We start from the raw sequence: 27,537 nt of genomic DNA, 5'->3' as shown, positions 1-27,537 counted from the left end.
TTTCTGACAAGTACCATTCATGTTTATAATGCCTGATCCAGATGCCATTGAAGTCAACAATAGACAGACTCCAATTGACTTCAGTGGCATCTGGATCAGGCTCATGGTGTGGAATAAATATGTAATACTGTGTATGCCAAGTTCCATAAACATCATTTACATGAGAAGTATATAGTTAAACACCAACGAATTATTCATGGTTGTCATTGAGCTGCACATCAACAAGCATTGTAGTAGTTGCAGCAAGAGGGAGCTCAGATCATGAGGGAAATCTGATACTTTACTCCAATCGCATCCATCATCTACCTAGCTCTCTTCACATCATTATCAACGTTGAATGCTTTTAAACAAGGTCTAATCAAACTATGCAGATTAAAAATTATTGCTAACACTATGGTAATTTGAAAATGATTGAAGGTGTGTTCTTTACTTCTTTTCTTATAAAGTAATGTTTTGATAGAAAAAGCTCAGCAAATGTCAGTCACAAACAGAATTTTTCAGAAGTTCTTAAACATAAAGGAACAGAGGATTAATGGATTGATTGATCTATTTATTTTGCAGTTTTAACTGCCTGCAGACACAGTACAGAACAAAGCTCAATGGAAGGCATCTCGGGTATTATCCCAAAAGGTATCCAAAAAACTATCTGCATGGCCACAAGAAAAAAAAATGTCACTAATATACCAGAACACATTGTTTTTATAAATGGCCTATTTACAGAAAAATTAATAGCTGTAATGTACAAAGATTCTGTTTATTTTACATCCTCTCATATCTAATTAAGGATAGGAAGAAATGGAACTTAAACACAGCCCGTAACATGCCCCCTAGTAACATGGTTGTGGATGCCATCTTAGCTTGCTCTTTGTAGCCAAGTGCCCCATGGTGGAGAGAGAATGGTAGCTTATTCTACAAACACAAGGTCCGTTACCAATACTATGATATTTCTGCTAAATTTCTCAACAGTGAAATAATTCATGTTGATTTTTAAATTGTCTTCATTAAGCCCCAGCATTAAACCTTCAAATTACAGGTGAATGGTGCAGTTCACACTTTTAAGAGCTATTGTTTCAGTAGGAAGATGGAGGTGGTCAGCACTGAACCAGCTCACGTTTGATAGATTACCTTCATAACCGCACTAGAAACTTCAGTTAAATTGAAAGAGTAAATTTTGCAGAAAATGATGGGCTCATCAGGGCACAGATTATAACATAACATCTTCAACTGACTCAGTTCAATCCCTGCCTGTTGAGCATGGGCAGCACGTGAGCTCCCCATTTGCGTAGGCTAGCCCCCAGCCCCATCCCTTCTGCCCTCCACCGGAGCTCTGAGCCCCCCGCTGCAGCCGGAGGAGCCCCGCCCCAGCTGCCCTAAGTCCCAGCCCAAGTTCCAGGATGCCAGTTGCCCCGCCCCAGCTGCCCCAAGCCCTGGCTAGCCCAAACACCACCCCGCCTGCCCCGGCCAACCTGAGCCTTAGCCAGATTTGTGGGAGAGGCTGAGCAAGGGCAGGAAGAGAAGCAGCACCACGAGGGAAGAGCAGGACATGGGAGCGGGGTCTCAGAGCGGAGCATGGGCAGGGCCACACCTGGCTGTTTGGGGAGGCTTAGCCTCCCCTGGCCTATGATACCCGCCGCCCATGCTGTTGAGCCTTGTCACAGGAGCTTATGGGTTTCCTAAAACTCAGACAGCTATAGAAAAGAGATTTGGTAGGGGTTTAACTCCAAGTAACAATCCATTAGCCGTTTGTTGGGCCATCTGCAAAAAAACAATGCTGTCTCACTCCCTCCAGCACTGACCTTCTCTTCCCCTACATGCAATCCTCCATATCTGAAGCTCCTGACATCTGCAACAGCCTTCCTGTGTCTCTCCCCCATTGTCTCAGTCATTTCATCATCTCAGTCATTTCAGCAGTCAGCTGAAAATATCTCTCTCCCCTTCCCACCTTTCTTATCTGTGTTTTGGAGAGTACAGTTTATATGGAAAGACACTGTAAAAAAACAAAGTTGCATTGTACTGTACACATGATATATCCATCTGATCCTAACATTACTACTCAAAGTTGCAGAGACAGGCACTTCCCTCCTCCACTCTTCACAAGGCCTATGCCAATATGCCCGCTGAGAAAATTCTTAAAGACATTTTTAAAAATGCATTACATATTACAGCTTTAAATTTATATTAAGTAATTCTCAGAAAGTATCCTGAAGCCTTTGTACTGAAACATGTTGAAATGCCACTGATCACTTTCCTTCTTGACCCACATAACCTGAAGTACACATGAGATACTTTACATATCCCTCCACAAACTTGGCTTTATTTATGTCACATGACAGAAAGGAAAAACATTAAGACTAATTAAAGGAAACTGGACAGACAGTGAGTAAACCATGAACAACTGCCCAAAGAATGGTAAATAAAAAAAAAAAAAAAAAAAAAAAAAAGAAAACTAACTCTGAAGATAGTTTCCATGTGTTTTGATTAGATACAGTATTGTGTGCAAGTAAACACACAAAACTTGTAATTTTTTTTAGTTAAACTTTTCTATAAGCCACAGAAGATAGATTGAATAGGATCAAAGTAGTCTCATCCTGCTATATGAACAAAATAGCCATATTTTATAGGATGATTTATTAATATCCTTACATGCAGATCCTACATACAGAGATAAATCAGGACTCACTTCCTAGTAGATTAACAATCTTGGTAATGTCTTAGAAACAAATCAAACATTATAACAAATGGCACTGACTACTGTACAACTGCCATGAGGTTCATTACAATTACAGTACACGTAGGCAGGCTTTATTTATTTTAATAGTGTGACTACCATATGGAAAGTATCCAAATACAAAAGCCAAATGTGTAACCTAATCAACCTCCCCACCCAGGAAATAGTCTGTGTAGGACTTCAGAGACCGTCAGCTATTTTGTACAAGAAAAAACAGAAGTGTGGAAAAAAGTAGTGCTGTAAAGTTGATGAAATGTGCATTACTGCAGCTGAGATTTGTTTGCCGAGTTTAAAATAAACTGAGGTAGGTTACAATGCAACCTCAAGGAATAATATTCATTGCTGACACATCATTGTCCTTCATACATGTTAATCTTTTGAAGTGAAATTTGGGAGTCAATGTGACAATCAGGGTCCAGACACCCCTCCAGGGGAGAGCAGAAGGTTAAAACCCCCAAAATGAGCAGGTGAACCAACTGATTGCATATTGTATTATTGTACTAGAAAACTATGCCAAGTAAGGACTTTTATGAAAGCTTTTAATGTTCTGTACTTGATGGTCTTTGTGAGATATGTATGCAAACTGTAGTTATGAACCTATGTACATATATAGAAAACTGTGCTCATAACCCAAACTACGCCTCACAGTAGGGATGGGCATCTCCCAAACCAGCTGTTCCCAGGAAACTAGCTCCAAGTAACTATCCATTGTCCAGCCCAGGAAAAGACAATGATGGGCCATTAGAGTTAATAGGGAGCGATTAAGACATCCAACTATCAAATCAAGAGGAAATTTCCCCACTTTGAATAGTCATGAGTTATCATGGACAGAGAAAAAAGGAAAATGCCTTTTAAAAACACACTTAGGACAGAAAGTGTGGACCCAGACAATGAGGGACAGTCTCTATGTGGGAGGCTGTCCATGAACACTAAATCCCCACCACATTTGGGGGTAGGGTGACCATATTTCCCTATGCTGAATATGGGACACCTGGTAAAATTACTCGTATTCAAACAAGTTCAACGTCAATCAATCAGAATTATGCAGAACAAACATTCAAATTAACATCAAGTTGACTGAGCTCCTGTTGAAAAGAAATACTGCGTAGTAGGATTATTTTTATTTACCCATCTTTAAAGCTTTAGGATTCACACGGGGAGAGATGACACACACAAACCCTGTACACCTCTCTCACACGCAGGGGAGACAGGGGGGACGGACGACCGACCTGACCCTCCCTGCCAGGCGCTCTCCACCCTCTATGCCTGGCTGAGCCCCCGGGATGGACTCACCTCTCCTGGTATCAGGTGCCACGTCTTCCCGAGGTGACACGTGGGGGGCATATATGGTCACATGCCCCTCCTCCCCCAGATTTCTGCCAGGGTTCACACCAGAATGTGGCCCCTAGCCGCAACCTTTTGGCGCTGTGCGGGAGGGATGGGACAGGAGCTCTTCCAGCCGCAGGGGAGGAAGGGTAGAGGAAGGGATGACCTGGCCCTGTCCTTTGCAGAGCTCAAATCTCTTTCCCTCCCCATCCCTCCATGGTGGCTGCTGCCTTGTTCCTTCCTGCCCACACAGTGTTGAAAGGCAGCTAACAACTCCAGGCTGCTGCTGGTCACAGACATAACCCAGCTGCCTCCTGTCCCCCAGCTATAGTGCAGGCAGGAAGTGGTTAGGCCCTAAGGATGCATTGTGCACCAGGGCCCAGGGAACCTGACTGCAGGGCAGGATGGATAAAAATCAATTATTAAAAAAAAATCGGTTTATTATTTAAATCGGATTTTTGAGGGAAAAAACCCTATCTAAAGATAGTTTTAATTAAGATACATTATAGCTCAAAGATATCCCATCATGGAATAGACAATATATTCATGTAATGTTTAAGAAAAGTTTTGTAAATGACTTCCAATAGTTCATGGATTAGGGACCCAATCTTATGGGGTTCCACAGGCTTCTGTATAGATTATTTAGTCTAATCTTTCTATCTACCCAATGGGACTCAGTGCTCAGTCTAGAAGATACCATCAGAGATGCTTAGTTTTGCAGTTCTCAAAGTGTGGATTTGTGTCTCCAGAGATAACATGCTTGTTAACGCAAAAATGTTTTTAAATAAATAAATAATATATAGAGGTAAGAAATAACAGACTTCAACTCTATTGTCCCTCTGCAAATTTGTGTACACAGAGTCTATCCCTTACTTCTCTCTAAAAGTGCAAATTTTCAAAAAGTCCAATGAATAGAAGATTGTTGGGGGCGGAATAGATCTGGACAAGGAGAAGTCTGGAGATAAATGTGAGAAGCGAGGGACATATGCTTGTTTTGTTTAAATAATACATGCTTGCTGTTGAAGAAAAAAATCCAGAATACTTAACGTTGTTGTTTTAGTTAAATAAAACAATTTAAATGTCTGTCTGGTGATGTTCTCCTCCTAACACAGCATGGCAAGAAAATCCTCCAAATATTAATAATTAACTTGTTGAATTGGAGATAGTTCACCTCCCAATGACTTCATAAATATCTGCTTCAATTACCTTGGTAAATGAAATAACCAAACAATCATTCATTTTCTGATATAGCTGTAAAACTAATCTGAAAAGTTTTCAAAATAAATCACTGTTTAAAAATGTATATTGTTACCTTCTAAAAAGGAAACCTACATCTATCTCTGAGTTGTGAAGAATATGTATTAAGGTTATAATAACCAACAAGCATGCACTTTTCTGTAGAAAACCATGATTAAATCGAGTCTTCCTGACTAGTGATTTAAACCATGATTTAAATCAATTTGATTTAAACCAAATCCACCCTGCTGCAGGGGCTTCAGCAAACCTGGTCAGAGAGGTGACTCAGTAGTGTGTCTAAGGAACAGAGCAGCTCCACACGCTCTGGAGGCAGGACCCGGGGGGGGGGGGAAAGAGAGGAAGGGGGGGATGAAGAGGGTGTCTAGCCCCTGCCCGGGTGGCTGCTGTGGAGCCTGCAGGGTTGGGGAGAGAACAGGCTGGAAATCGCTTTCCCCTCCCCGGCACTCCAGAGCGTAGCTGAGGGGCAGAGAGGCTTCCCCATGCCAGCACTATGCGGGGCTTTGACACAGGCAGGGTTTGACTCCTCCTGGCCAGTGCACCGGGGCGCTGGCCCAGCCAGAGGCAGTGGGGGAAGGAAGGAGCCTGCCAGCCAGGCTGTTGGTGAGCTGAGCACTCTGACCAGGGGCTGATTCTCCGCACAGTGATGGGAGTGGGACGTGCCATGCCAGGGGGAATCTGGAGGAACAGCAGGGCGGGGAGAGGTGGGTGTGATGGGGTGAAGCAGGGAGAGGACAGCAACAGGGGAGCACATAAAGGGCCAATGGGTGGGCAGCAAAGGTGACATGTAACCGGCCCCTGCCCGGCCCCTGCCCACACTCACCAGCCCCCACATTACATAGCCAGTACCAGCCGGAAATGAGACAGGGGACAAGGCCCTGCTGAGCGAGACCCAGCATGCAGCAGGAGCTGTGCTGATACACTATGGGGGGAGCAGCCGGCCCCGCGTGCTGCAGCTTTGCCCCACCAGCAACCTTGCACACCCACCCACATCGTAAGCCACTGGACCCTCCCACTCACCGCTGGTGGGCGGGCAACTGGCGAGCAGGGATCCAGCCAGTAGCAGGACCCACCTGTACTGATGTGGGGTGGGGGGAGGAGGGACAGAAAATATGGGACAATTTGACCATTTTTGAGAAAAAGTCGGGACACCTGCAGGAGGGCTTAAATTCAGGACTGTCCCTTCAAAAACGGGTCGTCTGGTCACCCTATTTGGGGGTATGCAATTAAACTGTTCAAAGGCAATAGGTAAAAGTTTTATTAAAACAGGGGTTTCATCTAATATGAAAGTGTAAAACCTGAGATTGCTTATTTTCTGTGTCACTTATGTATATGTTTGCTTTCCATTACTATTTCATCTCTGAATGTGTGGTTTTTCTGTTAAATAAACTGTGTTTATTTTTACCCCCAAGCTGGTCTCTGGTGTGTAAACTATGTGAAGTGTGCACACCAAAGGAGGCTGGAGGGCTGATTTCAGTCCTTCAGGATTGATGAAACAGAGGGAGACAGTCCGAGTATCTGGGAGGAGGCTGGACTGGAAGGGCTGTTGGTGTCACCTTGCTAGGAGAAACTGGGCTGGTGCCAAAATGAGACTTTGTGCTTGTGGCAGGCTATTGGTGTCAGGGAATTGAACCATAGCTGAATAGCATGAAAGCCCCTAAGGTTACAGGGCATTGGTGACAGAACCCGTTGAGCCTTAAAACGTCACAGAGTGTAATTTATATTATTTCAGTAACAACCATGAAAAACTATTCTTTCTGGTGAAATATGCACTTCAAATCACTAAGTAAACTGTGTGTATATTTTTAATCAAATTGCTACAGAATTTCTAAATGAAGTTATATAGCTCAAACTGTACTTAGCCACAAGAAATCTTTACTCAATTTACATCCCATTCCACATCTAAAGGAAAACATTCCTTACAAATTCTTTCTACTTCTATTACAAAGAGAAACAAACAGAACATGGAAAATGTGGTGTTGTAGCTATGCTGGATATTGTAGAGACAAGCTGAGTGAGGTAATATCTTTTACTGGACCAACTTCTGTTGGTGAGAGACACGAGCTTTTGATCATATACAAAGCTCTTCCTCAAGTCAGTCTCTTACAACTCTCTCACCAACAGAAGTTGGTCCAAAAAAATATATTACCTCATCCACCTTGTCTCTCATGGAAAATGTGCCATTCAGATAAAACAAAATGCGTATCTGCAAATGCAATATAATGTAAGGGTGGCGGGGGGGAGAGAAGAGTTACTGAGATAACTTGCTTTCTCCAAATGGATTGCCTTCACAGAGCCATACTAAGATCACATGCCCTACCATGGAATGATTTCAAAGCATGCCGAGGTCCTCCATTCTACAACCACGTGAATAGAAGTCCTTATTCGCCAACTGTCCCTTGGATCCTTTATAACCCTGACACAGCCTTTATAGTTCCAGGGCAAAAGATCACATCAATAGGTATCCATAAAGGTAATAATACATGTAGAGAATAGAACTTACTTCAGTAACCTACCTCTTTTCACCTTTATGATACTTTCTTTATAGACTCCCACAAAAGAAACTAGCTAGCAATGACAAGGAGGCCTAGGGGAATTACTACTAATTGAAAAGTGAACAAATGTACTGCTTCCCTGCATGGAAAATCCAATCTGATCTGGACTCAAAAGAATATTTTTGGAAAGTTAAGAAATTAATTCTAGATAGCAGCTTTGTGGAATCAATCAGCATACTGCAAAGGGATTCTGCAGAAGCTGCTGTTCACTGTGGATAAAAATTGATAATTGTATTTAATAAAACAGATTTTTTAATATAAATTAAATACAAGTTTATATTTAAAAATGAACCTATTCAAAATTAAAATATGAAGTGGTGAAAAGCTATATTAAAGGCCTAAATTTACTATAATCTATTAAAATCATTTAAATTAAATTAAAAGAGCAATATTAATACTGTCTAGGGGGGGAGGAATAGCTCAGTGATTTGAGCATTGACCTGCTAAACCCAGGGTTGTGAGTTCAATCCTTGAGGGGGCCATTTAGGGATCTGGGGCAAAAATCTGTCTGGGATTAGTCCTGCTTTGAGCAGGGGGGTTGGACTAGATGACCTCCTGAGGTCCCTTCCAACCCTGATATTCTATGATTCTGTGATTAGGCAGTACATGTTTGCTGCTGAAGTTATACAGACAGTCAAACCACCAAAATGTTGGAAATGACTGGAAGCAGAGGTGATGCGTTGGGGTCACATGCCCCTTGGCTTTTACTAAGCATGCTCACATGGACTAAGTATGCCCAGTAACACTGCTGAAGCTGGCTACCCTCACACTGTCCCCCGCGACCAACTATCAGCAGGCACGGTCATCTCTCCCTGGAACCAGAGATTGTTGAAGTGCTAAAACAACTTTTGAGAGCAGTAGTCTTTTCTGCATGTGCAGGGAGGATATTTTCTTTATTTCGGTTTATTTAACTAGTTCAGTTCAATGATTGTTCATTCAAGTTAGTTCATACAAAGTTAAGGAAGCAACTAGTAGTTAAAAATACAGAAAAGCTTGTTTTCATCTTCCAATCTATGAATAAAAAGTAGGCATGAGAGGATAAGTCTGGATTGTACTAGTATTAAGGTTAAAACCCATTTCTGATCAAAGCTTGTGTATGCATGGAATATGTAAATAAAAGATTAGGCCACTATTAACCTTTTGTTGCTGTCCAGTAATTTTCACTCCTAAAAAAAATAAACCCATTTCTTGAATCTATCATTCACTAACTTCTCAGCAAGAGCTTCAAGTTCTGGTATATTTATTAATCAGGTAGAACCAAGAAATCATAGAATATTTATATATCAACTAGTTGTATAAAAAAACGTCATGGACTAAACAAGTTCCAAGCAATTTCCAAATCAAAGATTGTTTGACACTATTTGTTCTCTACAGTACAGATAGAGTACACAGCAAACTGAACCTAAAAGCATCAGGACATATAGACCTCAATTAAAATAACATCCATAAAACTGTTTACAACTGGTCTTGAAAAAGTATTTGCATAACTCACTTTAACATTCATTTGCTACCCATTTTCTTCTCTTTGTGGTTCATATGCTGTCAGAGTTTTTTTAATCTTCTATGGTGTCTCAGCAACTGTCTAACCACATGCCTTCACTGTGAGACATACAAATTTCCTTCTTAGAGACACTCAACATATCTTAGAAGAAAACTTGTTCTCAATCATCTTAGAATCTAAGTTCCAAATCCTGTCAATGTTTGAAACTGCAGTGAAGCATTATACTAGTCTAAGGGCTGGTCCACACTAAGCCCCCAGTTTGAACTAAGATACGCAACTTCAGCTACGTGAATAACATAGATGAAGTCGAAGTATCTTAGTTTGAACTTAAAGGTACTTACCGTGGGTCCACACGTGGCAGGCAGGCTCCCCTGTCGACTCCGCCTACTCCTCTCGCGGAGCAGGATTACCGGCGTCGAGGGCGAGCACTTCCGGGATTGATTTATCGCGTCTAGACAAGACGCGATAAATCGATCCCAGAAGATCGATTGCTTGCCGCCGAACCAGCGGGTAAGTATAGATGTACCCTAACACTACTAATGCATCTTAACAAGCCAGAACATTGTTCAATCTGGATAGAAACATTTAAATCTGGAGTAGCTGGAGAGGACATGTTGATACAAATGATGAAACACACAACCATTCACGTGACAATAAAGAAAAAAGTCTGCTATGCAGGTCTCCAGCCACCTATTTTGTTCAATACTTAGATGGACCATCGCTGTTTCATGCAATATTACAGAAACCAAAGGCATGTGAAAGGTCTAACAAATCCTGGCCCCATTGAAGAAGTCAGTGGCAAAACTCCCACTGACCTCAGATGGGCCAAGATTTCGTCCTTTGAATATTCAGGATAATTGTTGCCATTTCATGGATGTTCAGTTATACCTTTTGTTCATGACACTCAAAGAGTTGGACTGAATGTGACAGTAACAAGGAAAAATATTTATCTGTAATTTTGTTTCTTTGAAGGTATCTCATATGATTATCATTCAGGGGGGTCATGCTGCCAGTTCAAGACATGACCGAATTCACCTAGCTCTAAAAATTATTGACCCTAAAAAGAAAGCGTACGATCTTCTCCTGTCCTCACCCATGAAATACAAAGGCCAGTTTCACACCTCTAGATCACACTGTCTCATCCTCTGGGAAGTTTCTCTAATTTCATGGAAAGCAAAATCTTCCCCAAAACAAGTCAGCTGATAAAAATGAACTATAAAGGCATGGAAAGTTTTGGAATTCAAGAACATTTTGAAAGACTTAGGAAAGAAAAATATTACTTCCAGAATAGGACTCCTCATAACTATCTGAGAATATACATTCTACAGCATATTTGGGAGAAAAGGGGCAATGATGTTCAGTTACTTAGGTAGTCTTCTCTCAGGGTGATGTAACTCAGTTGAAGAGGATAAAAACAATATTGAGAATTCTGTTCCTCAAGACAACTTGACAAACAATGCCTTCTGTATTGCTGCTGTTTGTTGGCCTTCATGTAATTTCATCTTCCCCTCACTACGTATTTACATCTGTCTAATAATGGGCTCTGAAAGAATGTATTTACAGTCAAACTTACTATACTGTTTACTTTGTGATACATACCCTGTAATAAACTGAGATTAAATCTATTATATGCGATACATATGATACCAAATATACATTCTACTAAAAAACTACGGTAACAATAAAAAAACATGTTAATAATCACCATGGCTAGGAAACTAAGGAATATTGTGGACGTTACATCAGAATATTCATTAGAGAGTACTCTAAACTAAATATCAATTTCACCATAATTTGAAGTATAATTCTTCCAACCATAATGTACTGAATTACTGTACTTATCAAACATAGGATTGTAACAAAGAGGTTTCTTACCTTCTGAAAAAAATCTTCTCCACTTTTGCCTTTGCCCTCAGCAGCAGCTGTAAATAAAATGACATTTATTAACAAAATAAATCTAAGAAATAGATTTACAGCAGCCAACTTTTAATACTATTTGAACAGAGTACTACTGAAATATAAATTCACACACATGCACATTTATTTCACTTTAACATTTTGCACTACTGTGAAATCATAACCAATCATCTTCAACTACTCATTTTTCTTATTAAATATGCCAACAGGGCTTTGGAGCAGAGCCCGGAGCTGGAGCGCGGAGCAGCTCTGGAGCATTGGAGCTGCAGGGGAGCCGGAGCACAGCTCCAAAGCCCTGTATGCAAATAGCTTTCATAAAGAGGGACTAGTATCTAGAACAATAGTTCATGCAGTCCATTATCTCTAGAAACTTAGGCTATGTCTGCACTACCTCAGTAAGTCAACCTACACGAATAACGTAGCTGGAATCGACATACCTTAGGTCAAGTTACCATGGGGGGTCGATGGGAGAAACTAACCATTGACTTACCTTACTCTTCTTGTCAGGGGTAGAGTACAGGGGTCGACTGAAGAGCGATCTACTGTCGATTTGGCGGGTCTTCATGAGACCCGCTAAATTGACTGCCGGTGGATCAATCTCAAAGCATCAATCCCAGCTGTAGTATAGACATAGCCTGAGATTCAAGTTCTGGCAGAGGGCTGTATTTAGTTTCTATTGAAACTAATGAGAATGGGTTCAGGCTCTCAATTTAAAAGTGAAGATTTATTTTGTAGCCTCAGTCTAATCATTCATATCATGCAAACACAGTGATTGATTCATTGGTCATCTCTGCTCAAAAGAAGTCTAGGGCCAGAAAGACACAGTGTTTACAGGTCAATATTTGTAGTGAACTGCAAAGCAACAGTGACCATTAAGTTAAACCCTGAAACATGTTCAACAATACTACTAACTGGTTTTCAATTAACTATTTTTAAATGCTAACCTTAAAAAGCTTTTATCTTAAATATTTTTATCCTTTATGTAATCCTCTTGGTACTTCCTGGTTCATTTAACTGTCAATATATCACCACAAATACCAGAAGCCTTTTTGAATCCTACGCATAATTCATGGTATTTGTGCTGTGAATAAATGATGAAACAGCTACATTTATACAGTGAATTTCCAAGGTAAACAATTTAATTAAGTATTTTTATTTAACACTAACCGATTTCAAGGAACAATATATAAAAGCTTTTTATATATTTGTGACTTATTTATGCTACAACTTACCACAAAACTTAAAACACACTGGATATTCCAGAACAAAGTTAATTATTCCCAAACATAAACACTTAGTTAAGAAGGAATTCCCACTGGAACTACATGCTCCTTAAACTTCATTACAATGTTACAGTAAAAACTCTAAACGGTCATTCTGCTTTTCATGTGAGTACTGTTCACATAGAGAATGGAGATCCAATACTCCGACAGCCTACCCTTCTACTATGAAAGAGAAATTACAACATTTTTCATCTCTCTCTTCAGTATTCAGAGAACACTCTCGCACTACATGACAGAGAACCGAATCTAAAAAAAATATTACATATTAGAAACTTGTATTATATGTATTTCTTTCAACATCTCAAGTTGAAAAAGACACCACGCTGCAGATATAAACCAGACACATGTCTTTAACAATTCAGGTCAGAGGTCTCAAAATAACAAGAGAATTTAGTCTCACTACTTCCCCCAGACTAACAAACTGAACTCTACTGAAATCTATTTCATTTTCATTTGTGATTAAGGATGTGAAAAGTTTCTCAATTTATTGTAACACACCTAACATCAACACCTAGTACTGAAAGCATTAAGCACATTAGAAATGCTCATGTGCTGATATAGAGTGCACAATTAAGAGTGAGTGTGGTATTGTAGAGGTGTGGTCCTTCACATGAGATCTTCATTCACAGCTCATTGTACAATACCTTGACATCCAGGGGGAGGAAGAAGCTGAAGATTGCATGACATTTTTTGAAGGAGAAATGGATGACTCTCCTGTCTTCTCAGTCTTTGTGAGGTATTGTTGAGTTTATTAAAGTGTTACATTTGTCTATGCAAGTTAATACTCCACCAGTACGCAACACATACATTTATTTATAATATGTTTGAAAGGTGATATATTGTGACCCTAAGAGCCCCTTTATGCCAAGTGGCAAAGGAACAACACACTGTCAGAATATTTACTCAATGTTTTGCAAGGTATCATACATAAACTGGTGACACACCAGTCATGAATATCACTGTGCGATGTACATATGGCTGCAGATAAAAAGTTGGGTCTGAGTGCTGGAAATACATGTTCTTAAAACATATTGTGCAAGGAGTTGATAAACTACTTGACAAAGGAATGTGCATCTCCCTTTCTGCAGGGATCAAGCTAACAGGCCGATGAGAAAACAGCACGACTTAATTGCAAGCAAAGGACAATGAGAGCACATTTGCATCTTACACAAACAAAGGGATCAAACCAATCCAGAAAGCAAGTTGAGCGGAGGATGAAGAAGGGGCTTGGTGCCTGCACCTGGAAGAACAAGCAGCATGGAAGAGGAATTTTGTCTGGGTTAACTTTTCAAAGAATACATTTCAAATGTTTTCTGGGTTAAACAAATGGAAGAAAGGGGACTCCTGTGTTATCCATCACTGAGGGAACACAGGGATCAGCACCCTCCGATTCTGTGAATGGTGGATTCTCCAGCATGAGGAGCTAGAGATGCTGATAGGTCAATGTAAGTAAAAAAGCTGCTAAGCCTGCTAAAATTAAATTTTAGACACTAGAAAGTGTGTGATTTTTGTTTATAACCATATCCGTCTCTTTTTCTCTTGCTTAGTATCACTTAAATCCATGTCTTCATTAATAAGCTTGTGCCTAGTTTTACTATAAACAATCTCAGGGCTGTGTATTAAAGTAAAACATGGACCCTCAGCTAAACTGACAGGCTAGTGTGTGCAGTTTCTTTGGAGGCAGCAGACTTGGCAATTTCTGTGGGTGATCAGTGAAAAAGGGACTGGACACCGCAAAGACACAGCTCAGGGGAAGTGGGGTTCACTGAATGTTACCTACAAGGCAAGGTTTAGACTGACAGAGAGAGTCTGGAGGAGTTTACTGGTGAGACAGACAGACTGATGTGGGAGTAAAAGTTCCAGCAAAGCTCTCTTGCTGAGGCAGAAGGGTAACACAGTGGCTTACAGTTCTGGTGCCCCAAGTGTATATCATATATATAAAACAACATTTTAATTTATTTCTGATAAATAGCTTGCTATGTATCAGGAGATCTGGTCATGATTCTCCCTGCTGGGTTATCACACATAGAAGATATTCACAACTGTGGCTCAAAACATTATTCTAGAGGTTCCTTGTGTGGTTTTGTGGAGAGGGAGGATTTTAAGAGAAAGGAAAGGGAGAGAAAAAAAAACCTGACCCTATCCATCTTACATATATTACAAACTCCACTGGAGGGTTTATGAACTCTGTAAAGCTACTAAAGTTCACTTACTCAAGTCACAAAGTGATTTTGTTCGAACACACTTTCTCTCTCAAAAGACCCTCCCACCCTTTATAAGGAAGCAAGCAAGGGCAGTATTCCAGAAAGATACAAATTTCTTAAAACAAGCTAGTAAAATGGAAACTTTTTGGAACCTTAACTGTAACTGTTTCAGCCAAGTGACCCCTATGGTCAAATAAGTGTTAATTAGTGTCTATAGGGGAAAAGTAGTTAGCTCACTGCAACCTAATCTTACCCTCTTTTTCTAACCTATGCAAATCCTAAAATAATTGTAACCCTTATATGCCCTGACTTTTGAGAAATAAAATTCAACTTTAAATACTGCATTGTTAATCTCTCACTGCCCACTTCCTTTCAAGTGGCCTCCTACAACATGCATTACCGGTTATATTTAACACTCTTTCCCAACTTGTATTTAGCTCAGCCACTCTGATTTCCTTTGCCAGACCTGAAGAAGAGCTCTGCGTAGCTTGAAAAATTGTAGTTTCCACCAACAGAAGTTGGTTCAATAAAAGATATTACCTCATCTACCTTGTCGCTAAAAAATGCTTTAGAATTTACTTCCCATAAATGTTCTTCCCACAGTAAACTATTTCTATTGTAAATCAAAAACACTGTCAACCCCACTTTCATTCAGAATATTCTTGAATTGCAGACCCAGGAATCCAAAGAGTGAGTTACTGCAGAAGGCGTAAAACAAGGAAACAAGAACAAAACCAAAAAAAGGCTATTTGGAGACACACGCCCCTTTAGAGCCATGAGTTTCCCTGTTGGGGTGGGGCTAATCATTATGAACATTATTCTTGTGGAAAAGGAAAACAATTCTATCTTTCTGCTACTCCAACAATAACATACTACTCTATCTAGAATCAAAAGTTTTACCAGGTCAGTAGTAAAACATTGGCCTAACCTAGCCTTGTGTTGTAACTATAGGAACAGCCCATGTTTTTAACAAACATGAAGGCTTCCATGCAATGAGCTACTCTTGATTGAGATATTGTTTAACTTACAAATATTAGTGTTAATTTTTTTGCAATTAGAAGACAGAATATAAATTATTTATATTCCAGTATATAGTAATCTATTATCCCTAACAAAAGCAGTTTTCATATAACACAAAATGCCAGTAATAATTACCAAACTCCTGAAGCATGACTATTTAAATGTGCATAGTAAGCATTTCATATTTTAAGCAGTACTACTATGTTTATAATAATTTCCCTATGCCATGCAATATTTTATATCAAATTTTCCCTTTTCAAGAAATACAGGATCATAAATGTTCTGTCCAATAAAAACAGCAAGAAGTTGAACCAGGTGTTAACTATTATGGTACACATGAACTACAGGGTTTTGTCTATTTAATTACTGAATCTTGAAAAAACACAATTGTAAATTCTCCCTATATCATATGGAAAAATGAATTTGAATCTCTACTTTAAATGTTGTTTTAATTCTGAAGAGTTTTCTGTTACATTATAGGACATGTTTTAAAGGAATAAAACCCAAGATACACAGATTAAATTTAAGTTTTGTTTAAATGTAAAGTTACCATAGATTTTTGGTCTATTTCATACAGCAGCTCATGTCTTCATCATTTTTAACCCTTGGATATCAGGAGCTGAAATTTCTGGCCCATAGCACTTAATATAATATGCATTGATAGTAAAACTTCTGAATTTACCAGTAACCAAGAGTTCAATTTCATTTGATTATTTTTCCTTTTTCTGCATCAATATTCATTGCACTCTTATGAGAACAAAAATTATATGATTATAGCTTATCTATGCCACATGGAGGCAAGAATTTAGTGCAAGCAACCAGCTCAAATTCAGACAGAACGCTAAGAAAAAACTGTATCCACAGAAGTGGTAATAGTCTAACTGGATGTTATCTTCACATCAAGACAAACTAATCAATTTTATGGGGTTTGAAATAAATGGGAAATAATCTATTTGTAGATATGTAATGGACTTTTGACTTATTTCTTCCCTACCTTTCCTCACTGAATGAAATGAATCTACAACACACAATTCCCACACTACAGCCATATTGTGACACACTTCATGCTAATGAGATCCCTGACCTTTCTTCTAAAACTGCAAGAAGGGTGCCAACTATGTGGTGGTTTTTGTGATGTGTACACTCGTCCATAAGGAAAAGAAAAACCCAGGCATATTTCACAAAACAGATACCAGATGGTAACAACTTTTTATTAGGCACCTGGGCTGAAATCAAACCAGAAACCTAGAGACAAAATGGCTGTGTGCGCAATTAACACAAAAGACCAAATATAACATGCAACACACATTGAAAACCTCTTCAACATTATACCAAAGTACTATAATAATGTAATAATGAATATCCAAAGCAGGACACTTGGCCACCCAAGCAAATGGAATGACAAAGCAAGACTTTCTTGGGTAGGCTCTCCCTCTAACATCCAAAATAAGCAATTCCTTAATTGTATTAAAAGATGTATTAATTGTATTAAAAGCTGTATTAAAATTGTATACTAGGAGACTGGTGGTACATACTGAGGATTATTTGGTGGAGTTGCAGTGATATATTAATTCAAAAAGTAATCCACTGATTATGTTAAATATGGTCTTTTTAATGCATGGTAGATCTTTAGGGTATGCAATAGGCTTCAAAACATTTAACACCAAAGCTTTTTAAAGTAGGTGCCTAAAATGAGACACTTAAATCTAATGTCGTACCTATTCTGAGACCAGAGGACTAAACCTGCACTTCTTATGCACTAAAGAAAAATAAAAGAGTATTACGTTGCATTAACAGGTCAAGGAACTCTTTAAAGAGCCAGAACTTCATTATTTTACATGTGTACTTTCTTACTCTTGTAGAATAGTCAACTAAGTACAGCTGGAGTAGTTTCAGCTTGCTCAGAAAGGGGCAATAACAAGACTATTAAAATATATTTGGGTGAGTTGCATTGTATTTTTTTATATCAGAAATAATCTGATATGCAAAATATTAAGAAATTATTCATAAAAGATGGCCAGACATGCTATAACTTTTTAGAAACTTATTTAACTAATATTACACAAAGCCCAACAGATTCAGAATACAGTGTTTTCTCACTAGAGTATTGTAATAAGGACTCCCGGCACCCAGGAAGTTTACTGACTGTGGCTTTATTTAAAGCTTCTTAATATATGATGACAGATTTCTAGAATTCACTTGTTCCAGAAACATTGGGTTACTGATACTTAAAACAACTAGAGCAACTAACAGTCAGACTTCAGAAGATCTTCAATCTTGACACTACTCTACCTTTCTAGGTTACTTTCAATGGTCCTGACACACTACTCAAATAGTCTTAGAAAATAAAACTGATAAATGCCTGCATCACCCAAATACATTGAATTTTAGCATAGGCAGATGCAGTAGTTTGTGTACTATTTATGATTTTTTCATTCTGCTCCTGTGAGTTCAAGCTCATTCCCAGGTAAACCACCATGAAAAAACGCTAGACTTGCTAATTCATAATAAAGAGAATTAATAAATATGAAAATTTCATTAAAGAATGAGCAGCTGAAAGAGCATGCTGTCGCACCGGTATAAAGTCACATGTGTGAAAAAGCCAAAAATGACCAAGAACTTAACATTTAGGTGGTAACAGGCCACAAATCCCAATAATAATTTAACCTGGTGATATTCTTGAAAAAAAAACAAAACACACTTCTCAGTCATGTTTCTAGCTGTTTCCATTGCTTCAGACTGACTCAACAGATGTTTTAAGCTTTAGAATGATGTTTAGGATTATGCTGTGTACTGGTGTGATGGGTTGTGTGGATTTGCACAGATAGCGAATTAGGGGTCTGTGGTGTGGAGTGAGGCTGTATATTTGGGGTTATTGTATACGCTAGATGTTGCATACGTTGTTATATTGATTGGTGTCTGGGTGGGACTGTGCTGGGAGATGTGCTGGTACGCTGCTATCAGGGGCTAGGTCTGTTTCATTATTGTGTGTGTTAGTCATGTTGTTGTGGGGGCTTTTGAAGAGCTATGGCAGTTCAGCCAAGTAAATTCACCACCTGTGCAGTATCCCTCATACAACCACTGAAATTAGGTGTAGAGTAAGAGTGGTGATTGGCTAAGTTAGTTCGGCTCTCACAATTGTTTAGGACTCTTGGCATGGCACAGATACACACATTACTGCAGCTGTACACCACATGGGTATAATTCATAAATTCAAAATGACTGGGAATTTAAAGTGCAGGGTAGTTGACTGTGAAACCCAGTGATGATTGAATCTGGTGATATTCTAAACAAAAAACTATCCTTGTAGCGGTTTCCATCGCTTCACACTGACCCCGACATTCTAGGCTTCAGAGCAATATACCAAGTGACAACCCGGGAATCGATAAACCATATTACAAATAATTAAGAGCATTTTAAAAGAAGCTCAGAAAATTCAAAGCACAGAAAAATCCTCCATAGTGCTCTTTTTGCATCGCAACATGAAGGACAGAGTGAAAGACATAATTCAGTATTCTGGTAACTACTATAGTACCATCTTCTTAAAACACAGGGTGTAGCCAATTATTTCATTTTATCATTCATTTGTTGTGTTATGTGATGTTATAATCAACTCATATGTGATGTCATATATAATCACTGTTTGCTAAATAAATTTAAATCGTAGGATTATAGAAGTACCAGATTAATCAGTAGTCAGAAGGGATACATTTGCATTAGGTATCTAAGTAGGGCTAAAACATAAGGCCTACAGGCTCAGGCCTGTAAAATATCAGCTTAGCCATACTAGGCCACAGGCTTAAGAAAGACTTGACATAAGTAAGTGACCAAAAAATGACCCTATGCTACAAGATTATAGGAAAAGGTGCATCAAGGGGTCATAATGCGAAAAATTAAACTGTAAGAGTAATTTTGACTACAAGATACCCAGTAATTACATTTTTCTAACAATGCACACGCACACAGTGTTAGGTGTAGTCAAAATGACAAGATAAAAGAGGGCTCCCAGATTGGGTAAAATGAGTTCCCTACAGGAAAACTCCATCAGGAACTATCCCCTCTACTGATGATCAATTGGCAAGGCATTCATCAAACCTTAAGAACATTGTTAAGGATGTAAGTATGACTATATTTGTAACTTGTGCATAGGTCTCTAAGTATTTCTATATACTTGGGTAATCATAACCTTAATTTTAACTTCAATAAAACTGATAAAGCAAACTAGACCTTGTACTTGTTAATGTATGTGTAGTCACTATCCTTGGGTCTTTAGAGACTCTAAATCTGAAGCAAGTAGCAGAGGTGACTTTCACTCTGTTGAGCTTGAAACTGCAGCCACCAGAGCCAAACTCACAATGGTGTAATACAACATTATTAAATTTAGTTTAAATAAAATAAAAGGCTAGAGGGAAACTTATATTTCACTGTCTTTTAAATGCCACTGCACACAACTCCAATAAAATAAGAGTCTCCTGCCATGAGGAGCTCACAACCAGAAAGATCAACACATGTAAAGCAAATGGAACCTGTTAACATTTTAAAAAAATACCTAATCTCACTCTTCTCATCTACAGTAATGTACTTGATTGTTATTTGTTAGTGTATGTGGGCCTCATGGACAAAAAATGTCTAAGATAAATACTAAGGAAAGGGATGGGGACTTGGTGCAGACAGTAGAACTGAGAAGTTACATAACAAAATGAAGCAAAAACATGACCGGGAAAAGGAAAGAAAGGGCTCAGTGAAGCTTGCACTGGTGACAGAATACATCAAGAAGAATGGATATGATATGAAACAAGATCTAAGATGCAGGGTAGGTAGTGATGTGTACATCCTTGAAGGCAAGGAAGAGACATTTAAACTTGATAATGGTAGGCAGGAAAGAGGAAGATCTATCCAAAGAGAAGAGAGACATACTCAGATTGACAGGTGAGCAAAATAATTTTAGCTGCTGCATTTTTTAGAGTCTGGATAGAAATAATGTGAAAACCAAGAGAACAGAAGAAAACTGCAGTAATATACTGGAGGTGACCAGAGCCTAGACAAGCTTAACTTTCAGTGTATGGTGTCAGAAGTACTAGTAAGTCTTAACAGCTTCAACTCAGTGGGAAAAGAGGGGGAATTAAAAGAGAACCTGATGAGCAGTCCACGGTACTTGAAAACCGTGAGAGGACAAATAAGGAGCTTGATCGGGTAGCAAGTAATAGGGGATGACATACAGGAGAGAGTTGAGGGAATGGACACAGAGTCAGGTGTGACAAGTTAGATGTGAGAACCATTACCATAGAGATTATTAGCATGCATGGATTCAGCTGTCACAAAGGGATAGAAAGGGGAGGAAAAAGAGAAGAAACCAATGACAGATTCCCCAGAAGACTAGAACCCAGCATGAGGAGAAATCACCAAAGCAACGCTGAAAGTAGATGTGGAGCAACAGGAGGAAAAACAAGAGACAATGGCCAATACAATCCTAACAGTGTTTGCTCCACAAGCACAGAGAGAAACTCATTTGTAAACAACATTTCCACTTTTTCACACTGAATTACCTTTGATCTCTTTCAAGACTTCATAATTAGGCAGCGACAATCAACCACAATGACCAAAACTAACCAATACTGTAAAGTCATATTACAGGCTATTGCCTTGTCAGAATATTTTAAACATCAGTTATTTTAAAGTTGCGTAACTGTAAAATCCATCCAGAACCAATAACTTAACAGACACCACTTGTACTATTTAAATATATTCTAACCTTTTTCTCATTTTGTAAAACAAATCAATCGCTAGCAAAGAAGCTTTCTGCCAAATTTCAGCATGGAGCAAATATTTACAACCAAATTACAGATTGAAAACAGGCTGTGGGATAGGGGGTGCCTTCTCTCCTTTAAAGAGCCTCTACAGGAATAACTCATTCTTCAGGCTACAGACCTGGGGTCCTTGGTGATCTGGGGTGCAGCATGGCTCGAGATTAGGGATACCAGGTGAGGGTAAGGAAGTGAATGTTTTATTTCCTGCCAGCTCAGACCATGTGTATAACACTCAGGGCATGTCTGCATGGGGAAATAGACCAGTATAGTCCCATGAAATAATTCTTCCTTAAAGAAAAAAAAAAAATTCTCTCCTTTGTTTTTATGGAATTTTGTGCTAATTTTATTTTCTCCTGTCTCCGAGGGGGATGAAGACCCTGGGAGGTGGGAAGATTACAGAGATAGGTCATCCTACACTCACATCACAGTAGCAGCTCCTGTCCTGCAGGGCTGGGCCTGGTTTCCCGGGCTGAGCATTGCACCTCAGCACACAGAGTCGCAGCGCCACTCCCAGGTTTGGCCTGGATGCCCTCCTGTCATGACGGAGGGGCAGCCAGGCCAAATTTGAGGGAGTGGCACTATGACCCCTTGCGCCAAGTCACAATGCCTGGAACAGGGGCCCCACCCCAAAAGACAGGAGCTGCTACTGCAGGGTGAGTTTTTCATTTTATGTCATTTTATTATATATTATTTCTCATTTTCGAAAAACATGGTACGGGCTCTACTTATAGTTATGTCAAAATAGCTATGTAATAATTATCCAGGCACAGCTATACCAAAGTAACTCCCTGTGTGGAAACCATTCTGGAATAAAAGTGACCCTATTCTGGAACTATGACTTGGCTTCCAATTTCCCCATGTAGCCAAACCCTGATTATAAAAGGCTCTCCTAAGGTAGCATCTTTAAGCAATCATACTAGAGATACATGCCCCTATCCAATGTAGCAAAGGTAATAAACCATTTATGAGGGTATTAAAAAGCATAGATTAGGAAGAGGCAAGTGAATACATCAGGCAGGAAGATTTGAGTATCTTATCCCAAATGTGTGGAAGGCAATTAATCTGCCCTATTAAAGCTATACTATTAAACAATTTCAGCTATCTCTGTCCATCTTCTACATAGTCATTCAGGTATGTTGAAGAAGGATTTCAATTATCTATGATGGATCACTTATGAAGGAAATTTCTAGCTGGAATGTCCTTTGCAGATCCAATGTCTGGAGAGGTTCTGGCTAATTAAAAGTATGCTTACTCCAATGGAGAGTTTTACTATGCACACTAACAAAATTAAAGTGTGTGTAAAAGAGGTATTAGATCACACAACTTTCTTCTCAATGGAAGTCCGGTTGGCCGGACCAATTCACAAGAGAAGCTGAATGACATGCTAAAAATGTATCTGAAAAGATCCTAAGTGATATGTAAAAAGGATCTGAAATTTCACAAGGAGCACCATCATTTTACTGGAATATTGAAGACGTACACCTCACCACTACTATGGGAAAACACGGTGTGACATTATTGAGGTGAACTGTGACCCTACAAATCATTGTTGCAACCAATGTCCTATATTTGCACCAAATCTTGTACAAAGGAGGTCAAGTAAGATGTCTATGGAAAGGTTATAATTTGCTGGTTATGATTATGCGGTCTGTATGTGTGTATCCTTTTTGTATTTGAAGTTATGAATATTGGCTATGTACTTGTATCTCAATGTGTTTGATTCTAAGTGGCATCAGTGAAGCATTTGGTCAGCTTCTTGAGAAAGGACTATTCTGAGTAAGTGCCCAATTAAGAAACACGTAACTGACACTGGACTTTGGGAGACACCAATCCACATCTGAGCTTTCCTCGGAATGTTCAAACTAACATGTAAACAATGGCGTCGGCCTGCAAAAAACTGAAACATTCATGGACATGTGACTTGCCCAGGTGGCTACAAACTCCATCTTGTTGCTGTGATTTTGCACAGAAGAACAAAGGGGTTTCTGCCAACAAGAGAGAGAATATAAAAGGCCCTGGAAGCCCCGCCCCCCATTTTGTCTTTATCTGGCTCAAGAAATGTCTTCTCCACCCCAAAGAGATGCCTGAAAGAAACTGGAACAAAAGACTGCAACTATGGGGGTGGGAGCGATTGCTGAACCAAGGCCATAAACCACAACGTTAGTCTGAAAAGGATTTGGCCCAGACCAGGAAGGATTCTAGTCTGTGAAAGAAGCTCAGAGTGAGATTTACTTGTATTCAGTTTCCTACTGTATTAGGCTTAGACGTGTGTGTTTTATTTTATTTTGCTTGGTAACTTACTTTATTCTGTCTGTTATTACTTGGAATCACTTAAATCCCACTTTTTATACTTAATAACATCACTTTTGCTTATCAATTAACCCAGAGTAAGTAATTACTATCTGGGGGAGCAAACAGCTGTGCATCTCTCTCCATCAGTGTTATAGGGGGTGGAGAATTTATCAGTTTACCCTGTATAAGCTTTATACAGAGTAAAACTGATTTATTTAGGGGGTTAGACTCCCAGAAAGACTGAATACTGGGTGCTGGGAAAGTCCCTGTTAACTGAGAAGCCCCTGAGCTAAGTGAATCTTAGTTTCTGTGCACTGCAGGGGGCGTGGCTGTACCTGACTGAAATGTCTAACTCAGAAAGATGTGAGTAGAGAGAAGCCTTATCTGGCAGGGGGGATTTGCTCTCAGTGGTATCCCAGCACATCTAGTGACAGTCTTGAGGGAGTTTCAGTGACCAAACCCGTCACACATGGACCTTATGGAATATGAGATAATCCATAGGTACAAAATCTTTCTCCATTACACTTGAGATTTCCTCTATCCTTTGTATCACTTGGGCTTACAACTCTAGAGTTATTGTTGATTGCTTCTCTCCTCTCCCCTATGCCCTCACTAATTCTTGCTGTTTCCTGATAAACTTGTAAAATCTGCCCTTGCCTCTTCCAAAACATTGGTTGACACCATGGTTCTCTCTGACATGGAATACTGTAATCTCTTCTCCAGTCTTTTAGGTTTTGTCTACACTGGCAAATGAAAAACAAAACTTTTGTCATTCAGAGGTGTTAAAAAAAGCACACACCACCCCAAGAGACAAAAGTTTTGTCGACGACAAGCACTGGTGTGAACAGCGCTTTGTCTACAGGAGCGCTCTCCTGCTGACAATGCTAACACCACTTTTGGGGGTGGAAGTTTTTTGTTGTCAAGAGAGCTCTCTCCTGCCGACAAACAGTAGCTATACTGCACGCCTTTTAGCAACACAGCTGTAGCGACATAGCTCTGTCCCTAAAAGCTGCGTAGTGTAAACTCTCAAATCTGCAGTTCTCAATCTATCCAACATTCAAAAGCTACTGTAAACTTTTTCTCCCACCAATGTGATCATGTAAATGTCTTCACCTCACCCATGTGCTAAAGTCTCTCCAGAAGCTATATCTTTCAACAGTGTTAAGTTTCATGCCAATTAGGAAGTTTCTCAAAGATTCACATATCTACATAGTATTTAAGGTTGCAGCATAATAGGTTTTGGGACCCAGTGGAAAGAGCTTGAGTGCTTTTTTTTTGGTAAAGTAGGAAGAGCAGTAATTGGGTGAGTATCAGAAAAAATTTTCAGGCAAATGAACTGCTCTTCATCTGACCATTTTGGACTATGAATGAAGAATTGGACGGATGGGAACTGTTTCAACTGGAGCCACAAGCACCATACCAGACACTCCAGGCTATGAGTAATAGACTGGTTGCTGTTTCCCTCTCTCTTCCTTTTAATCCCTTTTTTTGATGTCCTTTAAATGAAACATCTTGAGATAAACAAGAGACAAATCTGGAAGAAAGATCTAGATTCAATGGAGAATGGTTTTAGAATGACCACACCCAAATCTATCTACTTTGCATTATATCTGGATTAACATTATTGCCGGTTAATATTTCCTTAAAACTGATTTCAGTTGAAGGGCTCCAGAAACATTAACATCTATACATGAACATACATTCATAATTAACTGTGAAGAAAGTTCCTGCATTTCCATGTATGTTGAAAGGTTACTGTGAAAGTGTAGTTTTTTTAAGTTTAGGTAAGATTTGTAACAACTTTACAACACACACACGGACAGAAAGAGAATCAAGCTATACTAAGGCATAAATCGTTCTCATTCAAAACCTCCAAACTTTTGGATAAAAGTTAAGATATGTAAATTATTGTAATTGGTTCCTTTAAAAAAAGAAAAAAATAGTGGTTGGGATTTTTTTAATTAATATAATAATTTCTAGAGTCTAAACTGTATTTACCACTCGTGATATTCTAAGGCTTGGTCTACACTACCCCCCCCAATTCGAACTAAGGTACGCAACTTCAGCTACGTGAATAACGTAGCTGAAGTCGAAGTACCTTAGTTCGAACTTACCTTGGTCCACACGCGGCAGGCAGGCTCCCCCGTCGACTCCGCGGTACTCCTCTCGCCGAGCTGGAGTACCGCAGTCGACGGCAAGCACTTCCGGGTTCGACTTATCGCGTCCAGACTAGACGCGATAAGTCGAACCCAGAACTTCGATTTCCAGCCGTCGAACTAGCTGGTAAGTGTAGCCAAGGCCTAAGAGCTTGTGTGATTAAACTGGAAATGAGAGCCAGATGCGCTTAAGTCTGACACAGAGCTACGTAAGGGTAAGATCTGGAGGAGGAATGAATTGCTCACCTCTTGGTGATGGTCTTGGAGGTTACTGGAAATTAGCTTAACCACAAAAAATCCGAACATCACCTAAAGGGAAAGCTAAACCAAATTCTTGTGAAACAGTAAGGGTCTTGGGCCATTGAAAGGCCTCCTTTTTTATTTGTGAGCAGTGCTGTCCTGTGTTGCAGCTGCACACTACACATGGGAAGTGGCTTAAGTATTGAAATCGATCAGTAGCACATTGTTTGGGACTTCATATTAATCCTATAACGATTTTTATTTAAGATTTACTACTAATTTTTTATTTTCTATTCCCACAGACTCACTTGATTCCGGTTGCTGGAATCAAGTGATTACTTACATAAGAGTTATAAAGGTAAATTACAAGACACCAATGTGCTAGTGACTATTTCTGTAGGAAAGTGGCACCTAGACTGTAAAATGATGTCTTGGCCAATCCTGCACAGGGTTGGCTGCACAGGGCCAAGCACTGGGAAGTTCTCAAATCTCACTTTACATTGCTGAATGGTTGGTTTCCCTGTATGAGGAATTCTGACTACTCAAATTTTGCAGTGGTTTTGTATTCCCTGGAAAGGAAGGTAGGATTTTTAGCATGCCTAATCAGTTGGCACCTGCTTGATATACACAGGCTTGTTCATCTGGGTGACTGCATTTTTCGGGGGGGATTTGTTCAGACATTCTTGCAAAGAATAATTTGGCCTAAAATTTTTATTCAGTCCCTCGAGAACTCTCACTAGGTTTAAGTCTGCCTTTTCTAATTTAAGACACAAGAAAGACACTACTGTGTAAAAGAGCCTGTGGACTGTCATTATCAACATAGTTCTTGATTATGATAGTACACATTTTATGCCTTCTCTCTCCTTAGCAACATTAATTTGTTTTTGATTCAAATCACTGAATTTCTCTAATATTTCCAATTTAAATTTCATTTCCTAATTCTTACCTGATATAGGGAACATACATACATACATAAGTCGCACATTTTAACAAACTGTTTACAGTTGTATATAAGCAAACATGTACAAGGGATGTGTACAAATCTCTTTCCGCCAAATTAGTGTGTCTACTGTATCTCCATGACAGATCATGTTGTTCTGCTTGCCAAGTCCACTGAAAATTTAGCTTAACAGCTCATTAAAGAATAATCATCACATCAAATAAAGGTCTATCGACTGATTAATGTGATTTTAAAATGTCATGCCATTCATAAATAACTTTAGGCAGCATGGAATACTCGCTTTCCTGAACATG

General features: G+C 39.4%; 1 protein-coding gene across 1 annotated transcript in view; it reads right to left on the bottom strand.

The window, feature by feature from the left end:
* Window positions 1–27,537, bottom strand: part of BICC1 (BicC family RNA binding protein 1) — a 209,920-nt gene that overhangs the window by 145,215 nt on the left and 37,168 nt on the right. Inside the window, exon 2 of the mRNA XM_034776029.1 lies at window positions 11,240–11,286. Coding sequence (XP_034631920.1) covers window positions 11,240–11,286 — 47 coding nt within the window. The remainder of the gene's footprint in view (window positions 1–11,239; window positions 11,287–27,537) is intronic.

Source organism: Trachemys scripta, chromosome 7 (assembly GCF_013100865.1).
Source record: "Trachemys scripta elegans isolate TJP31775 chromosome 7, CAS_Tse_1.0, whole genome shotgun sequence".
Lineage (NCBI taxonomy): Eukaryota > Metazoa > Chordata > Testudines > Emydidae > Trachemys > Trachemys scripta.
This window is presented reverse-complemented; position numbering and strand designations above follow the sequence as displayed.